This window comes from Petromyzon marinus, chromosome 54 (genome assembly GCF_048934315.1).
Source record: "Petromyzon marinus isolate PM22_M1 ecotype Great Lakes invasive population chromosome 54, UKy_Petmar_22M1.pri1.0, whole genome shotgun sequence".
In the NCBI taxonomy this organism is placed as follows: domain Eukaryota; kingdom Metazoa; phylum Chordata; class Hyperoartia; order Petromyzontiformes; family Petromyzontidae; genus Petromyzon; species Petromyzon marinus.
The window spans coordinates 10,881,779-10,900,160 of record NC_133720.1 but is presented as its reverse complement, the minus strand read 5'-3'; the positions used below and the strand labels follow the sequence as shown (position 1 = coordinate 10,900,160).

Below are 18,382 nucleotides of genomic sequence, written 5' to 3'. Positions count from 1 at the left end.
TCAAAACAAATCCGAATCTGCCTCAGGGTCAAGCAGGGCCAAGGCTAATACATGTTCGTTCTGTGTGATGTCAGCGGCACGGCTTGGCTAAAAAAACCTGATGCTTCTAAAGCGATGCTAGGCTGGCAAGGCCCTAGCAAGGCTTTGTGATAGTGTCAACATTTATTTATCTGATTTGGACTCAGTGCTCTGACGTGGTCCTTTGGATGAACTTCCATGCCTTCAACAAACCTTCTCTTGCTCAAAAGGCAATGGGAACCCGACTATAATAACCTTCACAGTTTGCCTGACGTGTCCTCTTACCGGACGGGTGCCGGCAGGGTGGCGGCTGTGGGTCCCGCGGCGGCCGTGCCGTCCTTGTTGAAGAGAAGCAGCAGCTCCCGTGCCGAGAGGGGCCCGGAGGGGCCCGAGGGACGGGTCCCGCGGACGGGCCCCTTGGCTGCCGCCCACGGTTGACGCTCGGCGCTGCTCAATGTGGACAAGAGACAAACACGGACACGTGTCAGTGGCGTGGCTGAGCGTTAGTGAGTTCGGTGCTTGTAGGATCAAGCAACCCAATAGCATGGCTCTCCTAAAAAAAACGTCTCGAGACACAGAAAGGCTTTCCTGGATAAATATACATTATTACACACATACAGTGTAGACACGTGTGGACACATGGATTGTTAATGCACACTGAAATTAATTATGCAGTGTGCACGTGTGGGGACAAATTAACTTACTCACACCGCTCATCTGAAAAAACTGACTCACTACGCTTACCTGACTTGATTCACTCACTCTGCTCACATAAATAGACTCACTCACTCCGCTCACCTGCGACCCTGTGCCCAGCTCTCGGCTGCTTCGCGATGCTGCAGTGCCCGGATTTCCAGCTGCGTTGATGCCCTCCGACCTGTGGTTTGGGCCCGGGAACAAAGGTTACGGTTCAAGAGTTCAGGGCACCATGATCAATATTCGTTTTTCATCGTAACAAAAAATATTCCGCGGCTTTCATGGAAATGGAACCTCCAACTTTAGGTTTTGAGACCAAGTGGAAGACAGGCTGATGGCTAGGTTATACAGTGCCATTGTTAACATTATGAGTGATAGCTTGGTTAAGTGTAAACATCAAAGTTAACTACGTACAATGTCAGCATCATGGATGTCATCTTTTAAACCTGGTTTAAACACAATCATATTGACCACTACCATATTTTAGACACACTCGCCATCATCGTTATCATATAATTAAGACCCTTGCTGTCTCGTGTTCATCTCGCTAACTCTACTGTCATCCTAACCATGGCTACTGTCTTTTAAACATTGTCAGGATAATTGCTAAGAATTTAATCTGGGTGCCACGATTGTATTATTATGAATATTACAATGGTGAGAGGGTTCATGAGGTGGCAGCAATGAATGTGATAGCGTCCATAAGGTAGTTACAACGACTGAGCGTTTGTTACGAAAACGATGGCACCAATTCGGTTAACGCGACAACACCAACCATAGCAATAATGCTAACACACCTGTCAACGTCGTTATGTATGTGTAATGAGCGACTTCCGCGACACGTTGTGTAGAGGGTACTCTCTTCTCTATTCACATTCAGGCACACCACAGGCAAACCTAATCCTCTTCCTTCTCCGAGTACACACGTAGATATTAGCAGCCCTACAGGCTACACGTGGTCGATCCCACAGCGTGGTTCCGTCTGCCCACTCCCGGCCTCACCGCTGGTTGACGGCGCGCCGGCGAGGGTGGTGGGACTTCGCAGATCTGCCACGTGGCCGAACGACGGAGAGAGATGACGGCGAGCAGCGACGCAATCTGGACCCAAGGCTCCCCACACCGACCACGAGTCCTCCTCCGCTTATATTTCCGCAGGCGCGGCTAGGCTCCGCCTCCGGCCACGCCCACTCGTGGAACCTTCTAGCCGGTTCCCGGAGTATCTCGGCCATCCCCGCTCTTTACCTTTGGCCCAGATACCTCTCCCTTTGGGATTGGATGATGTTTATAGTGGTGCCTTTGCCCGTGCTTCCCTTTTCCAACCAGTAGATGCCACTATGTCGTTACATATGTATGCATGTTGAACTTATTTTTCACCATACATAGCCAACCTTGCTATCTTTCCTACAGCCTCATGGGCACCGCAGCCGTCACCCATCACCGTCGCTCTCACCGCTCTCTCCGTAGCGGGTGGCGTGGATGGGTTGTGAGTCGGGGGGAGGGAGGGGACTCACGTGCTGCAACGAGTTGGGCGAGCGAGGGGCACGGGCGCCGGGCGACGTGGGCGAGAGCAGTGGCTCCCCGGGGCAGCTCCCGCTCTGCTCGCTCCACGCAGCGCGTGCGGCACTCGCGTAAAACGCCCGCCAGGTCGTCGTCCGCCTTCCTCGTCGCCTCCTCCGCTCCGCAACCACACTTCTCACGCCGGCCTACGGCACCACCAATGGTGGACTTTACTATCAATCACCCGCCCGTTCACACGTTCGGCCAAAAGGAAGCTCGCTCGTGATTTTGGTACAACAGGAATGATAATAACAAGACAATGGAGCGAACTTGTCAAACCACTACTGGATAAAGGCTTCCGTGCTATGTCGGTCGTGTGGGGATGTTTGAACATACTTCATCACACTGATAAATGTGGGTTCGTGAAGGGGGATGTACAGGACCTGTTCAGATATCACTTGTCATTTATATCAACTGTGTTCAGGAATCGCACTGAGGTAACCAGGTTCATAGCAGTGTGAGAACCACAATAATAGGTCACGACTGAGTTGGTAGTAGGTAGTACGAGCAGGTAGAAGGCAGTACATCAAGTATGATGTTGACTTATCCATCGGCATTTTTTTAGGTGACTTTTATTCTCTAGCATTTCATTTCTCTGTTACACGTAAAAAATACCTGGAACGATGTTAATTTTATCCATTTGTCTTTTTGTTTTTGTGAAGAAGTTTTTGGAGAGGGGTGTGGAAGGAGCGCGAGGTGTTGCTCACCATTCCACTCCTGCAGCATCAGCATCTGCAGATGGGCCACACTCATCTCCACGGCGACCAGTTCATTGCCGCGGTAAACAGGCAGGTGACCCAGAAAACCCATGGCGTCAAAACCTATCGGAGGCACACGTTTGTTAGAAACCATATCTGCTCCTTTGTTCACTCACGACAATCAAGGAAAAAATATTTATCGGCAGTGAAAAATAAAAATTTTTATATGCACATTTACATAATGAGAATAAACTCACTAATACCATACTCATTTGTTAACTCTACTAAAATTTACAAAAACGTATAGTGCTTTGTCATGTTACTGCTGGATGAAGGCCTCCCTCCCCACACCATTTCGTTCATGAAGGTTGATCGTCTATACTTCACCACGCCAGTCCGCGCAAGCTTGTGAAGGGCTTAGGGGGCGGCCTAGATCAGCTCAGATACCCCTCGCCAGTGAAATTATCCACGGCGGGGAATCAAACGTAGGTCACCGGATTCATAAGGCAGTGTGCTAAATAATGTGCCACCAGTCCCCCATCTCGGTAACGCTTAACATTTTGAAGCTTTAGCGTTCACGCTGATTTGCTCTCCAGACTTCGTGCCATGTGTTTTTGCTTTGCCAGCTATGTCACACAGCATACCATGCATGGTCAGACTGATCAATTCCCATGCATTCCGTGTGCATATAAGTCATGCCAATAGTACCACACCTTCCCCCCCCACCATCCTAACCCTACTTCATAATTTCCCAATGGTCTCACGCCACCACCGCTAGTTAATCATCATGCCCCCCCACCCCTCTCTCCACATCCACAATGGTTACAATGCACAGCAAACGCGAACTGGATGATTTGATGAATTGTCACTTTTTGCAGTTGTTATTTGAGCTAAAATCATCGATTAGAGTTTGCACGAACCAGTTACATATTCTCACATGCACAACGCATGTGTAGTGACACAGCGACGACTGCTGTCCAGCAGCGGCAACTGCGGTGGGCACTTAGCGCACACGCCATCGAGTATATACACGGGTGTGTGTGCCGACAGGGCAGAGGAACTGGGGCAAGGGTCATGGAACATGGAAGACCTCATCGGGAGGCCCCTGGAACCCGCTAGTGGGTTCGCGAAGGGAGGCACGGCCAGGGCAGAGCCAGGCCGCGCCGAGTAGAAAAAAAGCAGCGGAGAGCGGGAGCTCCGGGCTGCTGGTTCTGGGAGTGGACTCGTCTCATCGTTGCTGCCGCCTTCGCCCGATCACTGCACGGCCGGACAGCAGTTGGCCGTCTTGGTCGACGCCGTCAGTGCAACGTGGTCAAGGTTGTGTCTAGGCCGGGCTGTACGGCAACGTCATCGAGAGAGGAGGCGATCCGAGCGAGTGTGAACGGCCGGAGTGGTGTAACGGAAATAAAGAGAGAGAAGGTGCCTCCTGCAACTACCTCGTCTCCGACCGAGTGTGCGCGACACACACACACCGAGGAGGACACTACACATGTATGATGAGTGCAATAGCTGATTTTAAATTGATTAATCAATCCATTGTTACTTGCCGAATACACGAACAACTTCTGCACAGACTTTAAAGTGATTCAGATTTTAAATCTATCTATATATAAAAAAGTCTAAAATTGTGTGTGGGTTTGTGGCGGGGTTTATGTGTGGGTTTGTGTGGTCGCGCACTTGACTCTCCAACGGTGGGGTTTACGTAAAAATAAAAGCCAGGTACCACGCCGTAAGTCCCGTGGTGAGCAAGCGCTATTCCTTTTTCACATTCGTCAACTTCAAATTCGTTTAATTAGCGATTTAGTGCGATTTCTGTGCGCTCCCCATTTATCTGTTTATTTATTTATTTACTTATTGCACGTGCGCGGCCATACCAACTCGCGCACCTTTGGTGGGGGGGGGGGGGGGCCATGCCAAGTCGCACGCCTTGGGTGGGAGTGAGGGGGGCATTTTCTTTTGCGTTAAAAATGCTATAAAAATACACTAAACGTTGACGTCAATTCTTCACTGTGTGATGGCCCCCCCACCCCGATGCGTGCAGTTATTACTACTATACAGTCGCTAGATGCTACCACTATAGGCCATAGATATTACTGCAGAGCGGCCGGGGAGATTGTGGCTGGGGGGGGGGGGTCAGGGGTAGCAGCCCAGCCCCAGCCTGCCAAGGTGCCACCTCGGCCAGCTGGACAATCTCGCGAGGCCGGAGGCTCAGCACGGGACTAGGCCTCACCACGCCACTCTGTCAGGTGAGTACTTTGTGCTATACAGTCGATAAATACTGCTATAGCGTCAACATGTACTACTGTAGTGATAGCAGGTACCACCAGTCAGTATGCACTGCTGTAATCATAGCAGGTACCACCAAAGTCGGTATGCACTGCTGTAATCATAGCAGGTACCACCACAGTATGCATTGCTGCAGTGAAAGCAGGTACCACCACAGTATGCACTGCTGTAATCATAGCAGGTACCATCACAGTCAGTACGCACTGCTGTTAGATGTTTAAGAGTAGTTGTTAATTATTTTTAAGACCCGGGAAACACCGGGAACTTCCCGCTAGTGCTTTATAAAATATATTTTGTGGTGGGACGTAGGCGCAGTTGTTAGCACACTCCGTTATGAGTCCGGTAAACCGAGTTTGATTTTTTGGCATGGCTAACAGCAGTGCCGAGTGGTATGTGAACCGGTCTTGGGCCTCCCCTTTCACCAACCCCCACTGACCAGCTCAGGAAAGTGTGGTCAAACAACCCCCATGGCATGGGGAGTCCTTCACCCAGCAGTGAATTGACAAAGGGTTGTGAAATATTATTTGTGAAATAATTATTAAACATTTTATCAAAGTTTTCAACTGCTTAAGTGCAACAGGCTCACTCATTACCGGTGCAATGGAGTTTGTGGCTTGTGCTGATCAGCTGTTGCGCGATGGTTGCTGCTGCCGCTCCGTTTATCCCGTCGGCCGTCCGTATCAGCGTTGCGCGGCAGCCATTTTGGCCGCCCCCCTGGACGAACAGGAAGCGGCTGCTGCTTTCGCCTTTGATTTTGACATCGGGTACTGGTGGGGAACAACGGGAAAACACAATACATATCACCAATAGTTGACTAAAGTAATCATCACCAGCCATGATAACTCCACTGCTAGATGACATTTTAACTATTTTTTTTATATTTTACCAGGTAAGATCCACTGACCAATATAGCTTTCCTTTATAAGCGACTTGGCCACAAATGATAGCTCAACGAAGTGGCTTATCATACGGACATTTAAAGCAGCCAAATAAATGCTCCATACGCATGCTTCTGAATGTGGAGGGAAAAACTGGAGGATCCGGAGAAAAATCCGTGCAATCACGGGGAGAACAAGCAAACTCCAAATATATAGATGTCAGGGTTGGGATTGAACCCACAACTTCCTGCATACCAGACGAGGAAGTTAACATTTTGCCATTGTGGTGCTTCGGTAGAACAAGTCGCTTGAAGGGATGACGACCGATGGTCAAGAATAATAATGGAGTGGCAGTCAAGGAATGGAACGCATCCAAAAGGATGTCCACTACTGAGATGGAGTGATGAAATCTGTTCGTGTGTAGAATCTACATTAATTGATACATCGCAAAATCATTAGAGATGGTGCAGCATGGGGAGATAAGTAATACATAACCAAAAAAACTAAAAAGGAAATTACACTTATCACATCTAGGGTGTGTCCTAGGTGGGCCCACATGAGACTCAAGCTTAATAAAAAATATATACTGCATGGAACACCGTTACAATACTTTAGTGATGTTACGATAATGTCACTAGGGCACAACAACAACATGTTTGACTACAATTTTGAGTGTTTTCTCATGCGCAAAACTTTAAACTTAGGTGGGACAATGCAAGTGTCTGGAACACACAGTTTCAGTATTTCAGAGATTGAGGGATGAGATCAGCTAACGTGAGTGAGGGTATCAGAGGACTGTGAAGGATGGTGATAATGTGAGAAAGTCTTCACACAGCAGTGGACAGCTTTCGGCTGATGATAACGATGGCAAGTGAGAATAATGTACAAGAAGCAAGCGCTTCAGCTAATGGTTACTTCTTTAAGGGGAAGCTGCATGAACACTAACATTTATTATGGACTTAACACGTAGGCTTTCGCGACCAATATTATTCATAACAAAGGTTTTTTGGTTAGATCGCGTTATTTATAAATATGTCGTTACCCTCCACCACCCGACACGGCCAAACAGTAAAAAATGTGTCACACCGGTGGGCTAAAGTAGTGAACTATTTGTCTTTTGTAAACGTGACACATTTTTTTACTGTTTGGCCATGTCGGGTGGTGTAGGGTTACGACACATTTATAAACAACGCGATCTAACCCAAAAACCTTTATTATGAATTTATCATGGGCTTTTAAAAAAGTGTTGTCTTTCCCTACAAATGTATCGATGATTAGACCGTTGGTATTGTCATGAGACAAAGTATCCAATCAGATTTCTTCAAGAGCCACGTATCCCTCGTATTAAAGAATGGCCCACAAAAAGCAGATATCAGAGAGCGACTACTGAAATCCCTTCAACCGACATCTCGTCAACACAGTAGGAGGGCAATGCTTTCCAAACCCATTCTGCCGCTTAGAATAATGTTCACCACATGACAGTTAACAGATATTTTGAGTCTCAAGAGCTGAAATGAACGAAACAAAGCGCAGAACCAAATTTTATTTCAATGGTTTGTTTGTGCAATCATCAGTGACCGAGCTGAGACTATCAACTTGCTACACTTCAACACCTGGTTAACCATAGGTGGGCTGCTGGGATTCAAACCCAAGATCGCAGCTGTGTCAGCTCAGCGCTCTGAGCCACCCAGACACCACATCCTGGGCTCTTTTTGTAGAGGGCAACTTGCCGGAAAAGTGATCCGACTTCTTAGCTTTCAGCTCCTTCCACTTGCTGTAGCTGCGCTCACTGGGCGGTGGGGCCGCAGTGCCAGTGATGGTGCAGCCCAGGCGAAACAAGGCTCCCACCTGCAAGGGGAGTAGAGGTTATTAGTAAATCACCTCCATACTTTGCTGAATTGTGAAAAGTCTGGGTGAAGACAAAAGTCAAGAATTTGTTATTTTACGTCTCGTTTGCATCATCTGTCTCAAATGATCTGTTTTGTGTTTTTTTTTCTGCATCAACCTACAGGTTAACACGGGTATATTATTTCCACGATGAAAACAATTAATTGCAATGTGCGCGCTTCAATGTGTGTAGTGTTTTGGTATAAACAAAGCAAGCTGGCACAGTGAGGAGCACAGGTGGTTCATGTGCCAGTCATCTCAGTCAGTAACACATAACAGCTGGGTCTCTCCCGTGACCTCTTGCCAGTGAGCCTTCAACACTTCGTATGACCTCAAAGAGTACCTACACTGCACTGTGGAGATGTCACCATCATTTAGCGGTGGACAGAGGCTGTTGTCGTTGCTGCGTCTGGATAAACGTGTCTGTGTGTGCGTGTCTTTGTATCCGAGATCTGTGTTGTCTGTAAGTGCCTTGTTATATTCTGACCTCCCACCACAGGTGAGAAGCAGAGTGTGTGGGGCAACAAATAGAGACTCTAGGGGGGACTTGAACCGTGGAATATTTACAGGCATATTATCGCAACCAGAAAGTTGGCAAGGAGGAAAGTATGCAATATATTACACTTCGTAAAATATATACCAAAGGATCTGCTTTCATGATTACTTGAAGCTTAGGGTCTGCAGCGTGAATCAAAAATTTATAACCAGAATGCCCTAGTGTGTAGCCGATCTCGTACCGTCCCCTTTAAGGCGGAAAGCTTTTCCAGGAATCGCACAGCGGAACCAGTCTCATCCTCCGCTACACTGTCCACAGCACTCAGTCAAAGAACTTTCAAAAGATGGAACCAATGCAAAACACAAACAAACATAGATCTTATTTTTGTAGATACATGCCTGAGTTATGCATCATACCTGAGGTATGTATCATCCAAACAACATTACATGCAGGGCATGTGGGAAAGAGCACCATTTAGGGTGGTTAAGAGGCAATTGGAGCGACCTCAGAAGTAATTCTGTGACATCAACTTCCAGGCTCCATACGAACACATGGTCATACACTGAGCTGCAAGAGTCAGAAACAACAACTTTTCTAGGCTCATAACAACATGCCGCATACACCACAACCGGAGGCCCTCGTGCTGGGTGTAGGATACAGCTCAAGACGAGTGGTCGAGATGAGGTGAGCCGGGATGGTCGTTGCGTCTACCAAACCGACCAGGTCGAGGCTCTGCCCAAAGTACAGGCGCACCTAGCACGCGGTCCAAAGCACGTGCAGATTCACAGAATAAAATTTGATATATACAGGGTGCTTCAAAATCTTTTAACACTTTTGAGAATTTGCAACAATATCACAAGAAATGTGCCTCCGGGCTCTGTATATCTACTGCGTCACCTTAAATGGCGGAGAAATTAAAGAGAACACAACACCTAATTATATAGCCTCTACATGTCTCCCACCACTTTCAATACACAAATAAAGTATACTTAACACTCCTGATATGCTTTATGCAATAACACTGTGGGCCACAAAATGAAATTACCGTGAGCTGGTGCGCAATGTGACGTGTACAGACGTTGCGATGTCACGTCGTGTCATCACGCCGTCTGGCCACCCCTAGTGTTTCTAATTTCGAATGTTTAAAAATGAAATCTGCTGTTACGCATAATAGGTTACTAAAGCTGCAACCTTATGCTATTTGCAGTATAGAATTAGTTTCCCTTTAGTTACATTTTCTCTCTCAACTGATATTGGTGGAAATTTTCCATTTAGTAAAGCAATATAAGTTTATGGGGAAAATACTGTAAACCTAAGGTGTTACATGTCACGAGCCACTGGTCTGGACCCATTGACTACAACAAGCACCTCTGGAACGGCGTTCCTCCTCCACCCTCTGACGTTCCTTCTCCGCGGTGTTTTCTCCGCTGTCGAGTTCCCAGGTGGGTCCAGGGCCTCCGAGAGAGAATCTCTGGGCAGCGTCTTCAGCTTCACACCTGGGAAGATCACGTCCGAACCGGGTGCCTGCGCAGAAGTCAGTGTACAGAGAACAGCATGTTTTATTGTCCTGCAAAGTACATTAACTCGGGGTCCTGACGGATCCAAATTCAAAGATTAATAGTAAATCTGACTTTTTTTTAGATAAACCAAAACGTTCAGTTGCACTCTGAAGCCCACCGCTTCTCGAGCACACACCCTCCCCCTCACACCCAACTACCCCTCAACAAACACCTCACCACGCGCCCTGCTACCACTCACCACCCACCGCTCACTACATAACACTCCACCAACACAGCAACGACTCACCCCAACGCTTTACTGCCAGTGGCCTCTGACCACACACACACACACCCCCTGCCATCCATCACCACACTCCGGTGCACTGAGTCGTGGAGCCGATTAGCACGGTTGGCTACATACGGTGCGAAAGAAGTTTAACATACATACATCTCCTTGCCACCATACATCTCCTACCAGTTAATCACTCGCCACACGCTCTGCTACCACTCACCACACACCATGCCACAATACATTTTGTTGAGGAATCCATACATACGCATAATTTGTGTTCCTTGCTTTGCATTGCATTATACTTTCAGGCCACGGGGGCGACGCTCACCTCGTTGTTGAATACGCGTACATCTCCCCGCCACACCATGTGCACATCCACGGTCCTTGCAACGTCCGCTGGACACAACGCGCCGTCACCCAGCTCCCACGTGCGGGCCTGTAGGAAGCTCACAATGCCAGGGCTCACCCTGTGCCACAAAAACAACAAAACATGCAGGAGAACAATATGGATTCTGCTCGCTAGCACTGTGATTCGGGTGCCTACATTCGAAAGCTCACAAGTTTAAATCCAGCATCTGTGCGCGAATCAGCTCATCATCTATACGGAGTCAACAAAGTGGGAAGTGAATGGTGGTAAACCCACGTAAACAATGTCTCCCACAGTGAGAATGTAGAATATTTAAAGAAAGGGCGGCTACAATGGTCTTTTGAGCAAGAGCAGAGAAACACTTGGCAGCTCACCATCATCCACATCATGAAAATCATATTGAATTAAATATCACGCCTCTCTTGGTGCAATATGTACAGGAACCAGTTATGTAATATGAAACAAAATCAAGCAGACTGCAACGTGAAATTGCAACGTCATAAATGTTTTTGTGGAGTACTTTCATCCACTCTGCAATGAGGGCCTCGCCACTCTGTATCGACCATGGAGGTTGTCGGACCACACGTCGGTGTGGGTTAGTGAAACGGGGGAGCCCAAGACTGGTTCAGATATCACTCCTAGCCACTGATATTAGTGGTGGCCGGGAACTGATCTCCGGTCGTAGTATGCTTCTAACCTAATAAAAACTGACAGTCAATTAAACGTAATGTTGGCTGCTTCGGTACTACTGCATCTGCGTTGCCGAAGGTGGTTACATTTACCGTAAAGTATAGACCGTTTCATCAGCAAAGTGTAATTAGGGAAATAACAGTGAGGGGCGGACGTACGTGAAGGTGCCCGACGAGAAAACGGAGATCCGTGCTGCATGCCACTCTGTCATGCGCCGCAGGGCTCCGAGCAGAGGGAGGAACTCGAGAGGAGCGGGCAGGCGGTACACGGCCCATGTGACGTCCAACAGCGCCCGGCCTTGTCGCACACCGCGGAAATAGAAATGAAAAATAACAAATGCACAATTAAGACCGTGCAGGAATTATGACCATGGGGTCGGAGCAGAAATATAAAAAAAAGACAAATAGATAACTGTTTTACAACAAGATAAAGGCAATTGTTGGTCTAGGCCCATGGATGATAGAAGGAAAGTCTGCATGATTCATCACCTGGCGGTGGGAGATCGTTTGCCAAACGGTGCAAACACTCGGCCGCTTCACCAATGTGACACCTGCTGCATCACAGAATGGACGAGAACTCAAGTGAGACCTGGGAGTCCATTATCAATGACAATTTAACAAAAAAATTGCGGAACAGTACTCAAGCACCAGCTCAAAACGGAAACTTGTGCTATTATTCATCACATTTTAAAATCTCGTAAGCAACATGACACTGGAGGAGATAGATTTTGAAAGAGTGGAGAGGGTTTAGCGGAGGCACCTGTCCTCGCCATTGTCTTGGCTGTCCACCTCATCCTCATATGAACGCACAGCCGACAAACACTCGGCCAAGGCTCCATCCGCCTCCGAGCCCACCTCCAGCCACTTGGGGCTGCACACCTGCGCGGCGTGTGGATAGAGACACTGAGAAATGTGTGGCAATTTCAATGCAAAGTAGTCAGGTTTAGTGATGATCCAGCACAAACTGATACACTCCAGCAACTCGACCACCGGCGTGTCAGTCACCTGCTTATTACTCTATTTCTATTAACATGGTTACTGTTCCTGTGAACTTCAATCACCCATGCTGAGAAATCAATCTAGCAGACTGACTATTTCACCTCATCCATCCTGCGTTCAACCACCACCTTACCACAGGTTTAAACAACTTTTGTGACTGTGTCTTTCCCTGTGCTGCACGACTTTGGAATTCCCTCCCATAGCTTCTTTTCCCAAATTCTTATGGTCTTATTCAATTCAATAAACGTATTAAGTTTTTATTATTGCACCTTCAAAAGTGCTGTTTGTTGCTGGCCACTTGGTGTTTTGGGCCTTTGGGCCTGTGCTCAGCAACTGCGATTTATAGAGAAAAAAAAACCGCATCATCATTTCATGGGTCCTGGCTACAGCACTGATTATCACATCTGGGGTATTATGTCAAGTGAGTGAAATGCATCGTCAACGTGGCATGGCAATTAACTTAAATCAAAATGAGGACATCATATAAAACTGGATTAAAATTAATTTAACGATTCTCTTTTATGGATGCTCCCACGTCTTTCCTGACATTCTGGCCAGCATGGGAGAAAGATGCCAAACACCCACTAGAGGAGCTCTCTACAGCTTCTCCTAGCTGAGGTGCTTCTATCAGCATGGACATGAGAAAGAAATTGCACAGCTCCACCTTTACACCTGTATTTGTAAATGCGACTGACATTGCACTGATGTGTAATGACCGAAAACGTACCTCAAAAGCCAATGTGCAGCCTAACGGCTATTCAAAGAGAAACCAAAGTCTCCGATTGGCGGAAAGAGGCCTCCACAGGGATTGTTCGGGAGGCAGGCTTTTGAAGTGATTGGAGAAAAGGGTTTTAATGAGAATAGGCAGGAAACAAAGTGGAACCCAGAGGCGACAGTTAGGATGCGTTAGAGGGGAAGGACAGTGAGGGAACATTCGAGAAAGGGGACTGGAACGATATAAAAGGTCAGAGGAAATGGGGAGGGCACGTTCGAGGGAAAGTACAGCTTCAACTTCAAGCACAAAGCCCGGACCTAGATTGTTCTGCGTGAATAAAGTGGCTCCGAGTACTTTGCCATCTGGGTCATTACACTTGTACATTTAAGTATGTATTATTATTGACAAAGACACCAAATCTTGTTCAGACATGCCAAGTAGGAAACCACTGAAGCAATGCGCTTTTAAACCTAGATGTAAAACAAATTTTTTTATACGTTGTTTGTGTTCAGTTTGTTGTCCTTCCCCCGCACCTCCGATTAGCACAGTTGGCTACGTACGGTGCGAACGAAGTTCAACACACAGGAGAGGCCTACCCTGGGTTTGTGTAGCTGTAAAAGAGATGGAAAGGGTAAAACCTATTCGAATTTCCATCATTTTGGATACAGGCAAAAAAGGTCCCATAGATATAAAATAGCTGTTTATGTTTAACATTACAGCACCTGGTAATGTTTTCCCACAACTTGGACAGCAAAATACCAGCGTGGAGGAGCAACGGTGTGTGGAGAGCATTCTGTGAGAAAATAAGAACAGCTTAATGTAAAACAAGTCAACATCGCTCCAACACGATGATTAGCGATTTTACACAATTATGCAAACGTTTGTCAAGTGCTAGCCACTAAATTGTAATATTATGCAACAAAAAACCTTAAGGTTTTCCTGTTTTTTGGGTGCATTATTTGTGTTACTGAAACAAAACATTTTTTCTTATTGTCTGTGGTCTAAATTAATTCACTAAAATAAAAATTCTTAAATTCAGTAACGTACTTTTTTCAAGGTGTGTTCTATTAATCCTCTGCGATGTTTAAAAAAAAATTAGTACTCACTCAAATTAATCATCTCATCAGAAACCCACTCCACATACTGCACGTTGGACTGTTACCTGAAAGGCAACGTGCTCGGTTATTGTTGACGCTCTCCACAAAACATTCCTTGGTGTGTGCGTAGAACTCCTCAGCTGCGGTGAACTCCTCTGGTTGGCCTTGAATAGAGCAGATAGAGCAGAGAAGTTTAGCGAGGTTTGCATACCCATGAGCAAGAAGATTTACCGCGAGGCGGAGCTGAGAACAGTGCAGTTACCTGGAGCACGTATGCTGATGCAAAAGGGTTATTCCGTAATGTAACTCTGGCACAAAATATAGACTTTAATGCGAGTTGCTGTATGGTTATAGCCTTAACATTAAATTAAAACGTAGGTTTTCGTAGTCAGTAGGTTAACACATTCTAGATTTGAAGCTTTCGTGACTGCAAGGATCCATACTCTTTGGTTCTATTCGGTAAAGTCACGTAGGTAAAAAAAACACATTTGATTTGGGGTTTGGCCACTTAGTATTTGGATGCCAAATTATTGGACATTAGTTAAGGACAAGAATGTTGGCATAAAACTAATCACTGTGTGATTTAAAGCTTTCGTGACTGCAGTAATTCATATTCTTAGCTCTTTCGGTAAAGTCACGTTTTATTGTTTCCCTTCAACGTGACTTTACCGAAAGAGCTAAGAATATAATCACTGTGGTTTAACCTAAATATAAATATGGATCGGACTTAACATTGTTCTACAGTACTATACACGCATGATAGACTGCACAGTGGGCTCCATTATAAATTGTTACATGGGCTGTGTTATAAAATGTAATGTGGCATGTACAGCAATATAAATTGTAAATTAGGTTGTATTCCAAACAGCAGTGTGGTAAACCGAGGGAAAGTCGGTTCGACGTTTGATATTCGTCCAACATTCGCAACGAAAGAAGCACTTAGTTACAACATTCCAACTGGCATATGATGGAACGCGCTTGTGAAAATGTGTCGTACCACTGGTTTCGTTGTGAATTCTATTAAAAAAGCGGATAACATATCAAAAGTCAAATCAACGTTCCTTCAGCGTGTGACCTGTTATAGACTACATTGCGGAATGTACAAGGTGGTCCAGATGTCTTGTCCCCCCCCCCCCATTGAATTCTCAAACAGTGAATAATTTTAAGTAAGGTTTATTTAAAACAGAAATGAATATGCAAAGGAAAAAAGTGTTTAGGGGTCAATTAATTATGGGTCACAAGGCATATGGACCACCCTGTACAATGGAACGTTACATTAAAGTGCAATGCGTGCCGTATTGGAGTATACACTACATTCTAGTACATACAGATCAACGTAGGCTGTGATAAGCGTACATTGCCATGGCTACTACGTGTAAATTGACAAGACACTGCTTGAATGAGCAACAGAGGCTCGTTCGGCCAGTCTGCCCTCAACGTTTAAAGTCCAACAACTTTCAATGCGAACGATAGTTCTTCTTTCAAAACCCATCGGCAAGATCCCTTTAAACTTTACCTCAGCGAATGGTGAAATGTCACCGCATATTGAAGTACTACTGCAGTGCACACGTCGCTCAAAAAATGATAAAAACGGCAGACGAGACTCACGTTCGACATCGCCGCTCACGTCAGGCGAAAGCGCGACAGTGTACACAAAGTACCTGTCCATAAAAATAAAAAAAACACTACGATTTAAAATTACAGACTAAAAGTCAGGTCTAAAAAAAGAAATCAGACGAATAAAATCCGTGCTCGAAATTAAAATTAAGACTGAACACTTATACCAGTGATCAGTGCGGACGCGTTTAAAAGAACGCCGCGACTTCCCGCCAAAAAAAAGTGTACGCCCACTCCGGGTCCGCACAGCATGGGGGGCGGGTTCCGGTCCGGGTGGAAAAAAGAAATAAAACTCCGCCGCGACTTTTCGGTTCCGGGTTCACGAATGTGAAACAATTTCAAAGTACCACAAATAAGCAGGTGTCTCTCCATAATAGAGGCTTTTTGGTGTTAGATCGCGTAAATACACACACGTGTCGTTAAACCCGTAACCACCCCGACAAAGCAAATTAGTAAGGGTTGTCACGTAAACAGAACGTGGCCAATTCGTTACTGATACAGCACACCGGTCTGTTGGAGAACAAATTCACAATATTTACAAACTGTGTACGACGTTTCGCCAGTAATTACAACTATCTACATCAGGCGACAGCATCAGATTGTAGATGTTGTGTTCGAAAGTAGAGTAACAAAAATCGGGCCCAGAGTTAGTAACGAATTGGCCACGTTCTGTTTACGTGACAACCCTTACTGGTTGCCTGTGTCGGGTGGTGGCGGGTTTAACGACACATTTTAATATTTACGTGATCTAATCCAAAAATCCTCCCCCCCCCCCTCCTTATTATGGATAACATTTGTCGCAAAAACCTACTGCGTGTTCAGCAGTGTCTCCTCCTCGCCACATAAACAATCGTATAATTAATTTGGGGGCCGTCCATAAATGACGTAACGCGATTTTGGACGATTTTTTATACCCCCCCCCCCTCGTCACACGGCGTCACAAAAAGTCAGACCCCCCCCCCTTCAAATATGACGTCACAAAGCTCAGCCCCCCCCCCCCCCCCCACAAAATAAAACGTGCTTCAAATCGCTTTAAACTATTGTTATTGTAGTGCGTATTTAATGTGACGCTGCACTCTGATGTTGTAGGAGAAAACATTTATTAAAAAGTATATTTAATTAAGTAGAACGTGTTGTCTATATTTATTTAAAGTTGCGCATTTTGATGTGACGTCACATTTCTCAACCCCCCCCCCTTGTCACACATCGTCACAAATGTCTGACCCCCCCCCCCAGGTGCGTGACGTCATTTATGGACGGCTCCCTCGCACAAAACCCCCATCAGCCGCACGGCCTCGTTCCGGGGGAGTTGTTGGTGGGAAATTTGCCGCAGCTTTTGATTCGAATGCAGGTTGACCTCTGGTACCGGTTTCAACATCCAGTGTCTCATCAGCAGACTCGGGCTTTCTTGAATCGATGCTGGGTGAAACTGCCGAGCTTACGGGCGCAACATTATATACGCTACAAAATTGGCCGTTCCGATGAGACACGCCAGTTTCCATAAATGCAATGTGGCAGTAAAGATTTAAAATGCTAATGAGTTTATTTAGTGCTAAACATGTTTTATTACTGAAAGGTAGTATCTAGGGGAAAGTTCATAAAAGGGGCCCATCGGGAAGTCCCGGTAAGCCGATAGTCGGTTCCAGAAAGGGGGCGTGGCCGGGGCAGAGCAAGGTCACGCTGGGAGCATCAGAGAGGGCCCTGAGCAGGAACTTGGGGCTGTTGCTGGAATCTCCGTCAAAGCTGTTCAACACCATCGTCGTCACCATCTCGTCATCATCACCATCTCCTCGCCGTTGTCTCCGTCTTCACCATCCTGGGGTGTCAGGCAGCCTATCAACTGTTCTTACTAAGTGGTACCGCCGACAATAGACGGTCATAATTATACTAGTGTGCACCCACGTAGGGTGTTTATATATATCCCGATGGTGCTCGTTAAATAAAGAAGTGCCTCCAGTATTTCTGAATCCGAACTCCGTCACTACACGTGTGTAGTGACACAGCGCCGACTGCTGTCCAGCAGCAGCAACAGCGGTGGACACTTAGCGCACACGCCGTTGAGCATATACACGGTGTGCGTGCCGGCAGGGCGGAGGAACTGGGGCAAGGGTCACGGTAGACCTTATAGGGAGGCCCCTGGAACCCTCTGGTGAGTTCGAGAAGGGAGGCGCGGCGAGGGCGGAGCCAAGCCGCGCCAAGGGGAATAAAAGCAGCGGAGAGCGAGAGCTTCGGGCTGCCGGTTCAGGGAGTAAACTCGTCTCGTCGTCGCTGTCGTCGTCACCGCCTTCGTCGCTGCCGCCTTCGACCGATCATTGCGCGGCTGGACAGTAGTTGGCTGTCTCGGTCGACGCCGTCGATGCAACGCAGATAGGGTCGTGTCTGCGCTGGGTTGTACGGCAGCATGGTCGTGAGAGAGGAGGCCAGAGTTGGTGGTGTGTGCGCTGCACACCACACGCACACACACGCCGGGAGGAAGGAGGACACTACACATGTATATTATAGAGCAGTGGTTGGCTTCTGTTACCCCGCCTTGTTGAATCTAGCTTGAACTGCATGCCACCCCCTTGCATGACCCAACAATGGTTCTGGGT

General features: G+C 46.8%; 1 protein-coding gene across 3 annotated transcripts in view; it reads right to left on the bottom strand.

Annotated features, from left to right (window-relative positions):
- The window catches only part of MTBP (MDM2 binding protein), a 35,388-nt gene extending 18,708 nt beyond the window's left edge, over positions 1-16,680 (bottom strand). The window contains exons 1-16 of one of the 3 annotated variants that reach the window (XM_032974734.2): positions 15,783-16,680; positions 14,240-14,338; positions 13,800-13,870; positions 12,124-12,242; positions 11,853-11,917; positions 11,523-11,661; positions 10,636-10,774; positions 9,885-10,040; positions 9,175-9,269; positions 8,758-8,824; positions 7,864-7,981; positions 5,849-6,022; positions 2,979-3,092; positions 2,226-2,417; positions 817-895; positions 304-465 (exon numbers count right to left, since the gene is read on the bottom strand). In XM_032974734.2, the coding sequence (XP_032830625.2) occupies positions 304-465; positions 817-895; positions 2,226-2,417; positions 2,979-3,092; positions 5,849-6,022; positions 7,864-7,981; positions 8,758-8,824; positions 9,175-9,269; positions 9,885-10,040; positions 10,636-10,774; positions 11,523-11,661; positions 11,853-11,917; positions 12,124-12,242; positions 13,800-13,870; positions 14,240-14,338; positions 15,783-15,843 (1,850 nt within the window). In that variant the 5' untranslated portion in view covers positions 15,844-16,680. The remainder of the gene's footprint in view (positions 1-303; positions 466-816; positions 896-2,225; positions 2,418-2,978; positions 3,093-5,848; positions 6,023-7,863; positions 7,982-8,757; positions 8,825-9,174; positions 9,270-9,884; positions 10,041-10,635; positions 10,775-11,522; positions 11,662-11,852; positions 11,918-12,123; positions 12,243-13,799; positions 13,871-14,239; positions 14,339-15,782) is intronic. The other 2 variants (XM_032974733.2, XM_032974732.2) reach the window with 2 other exon arrangements.
- Positions 16,681-18,382: the final 1,702 nt, after the last annotated feature.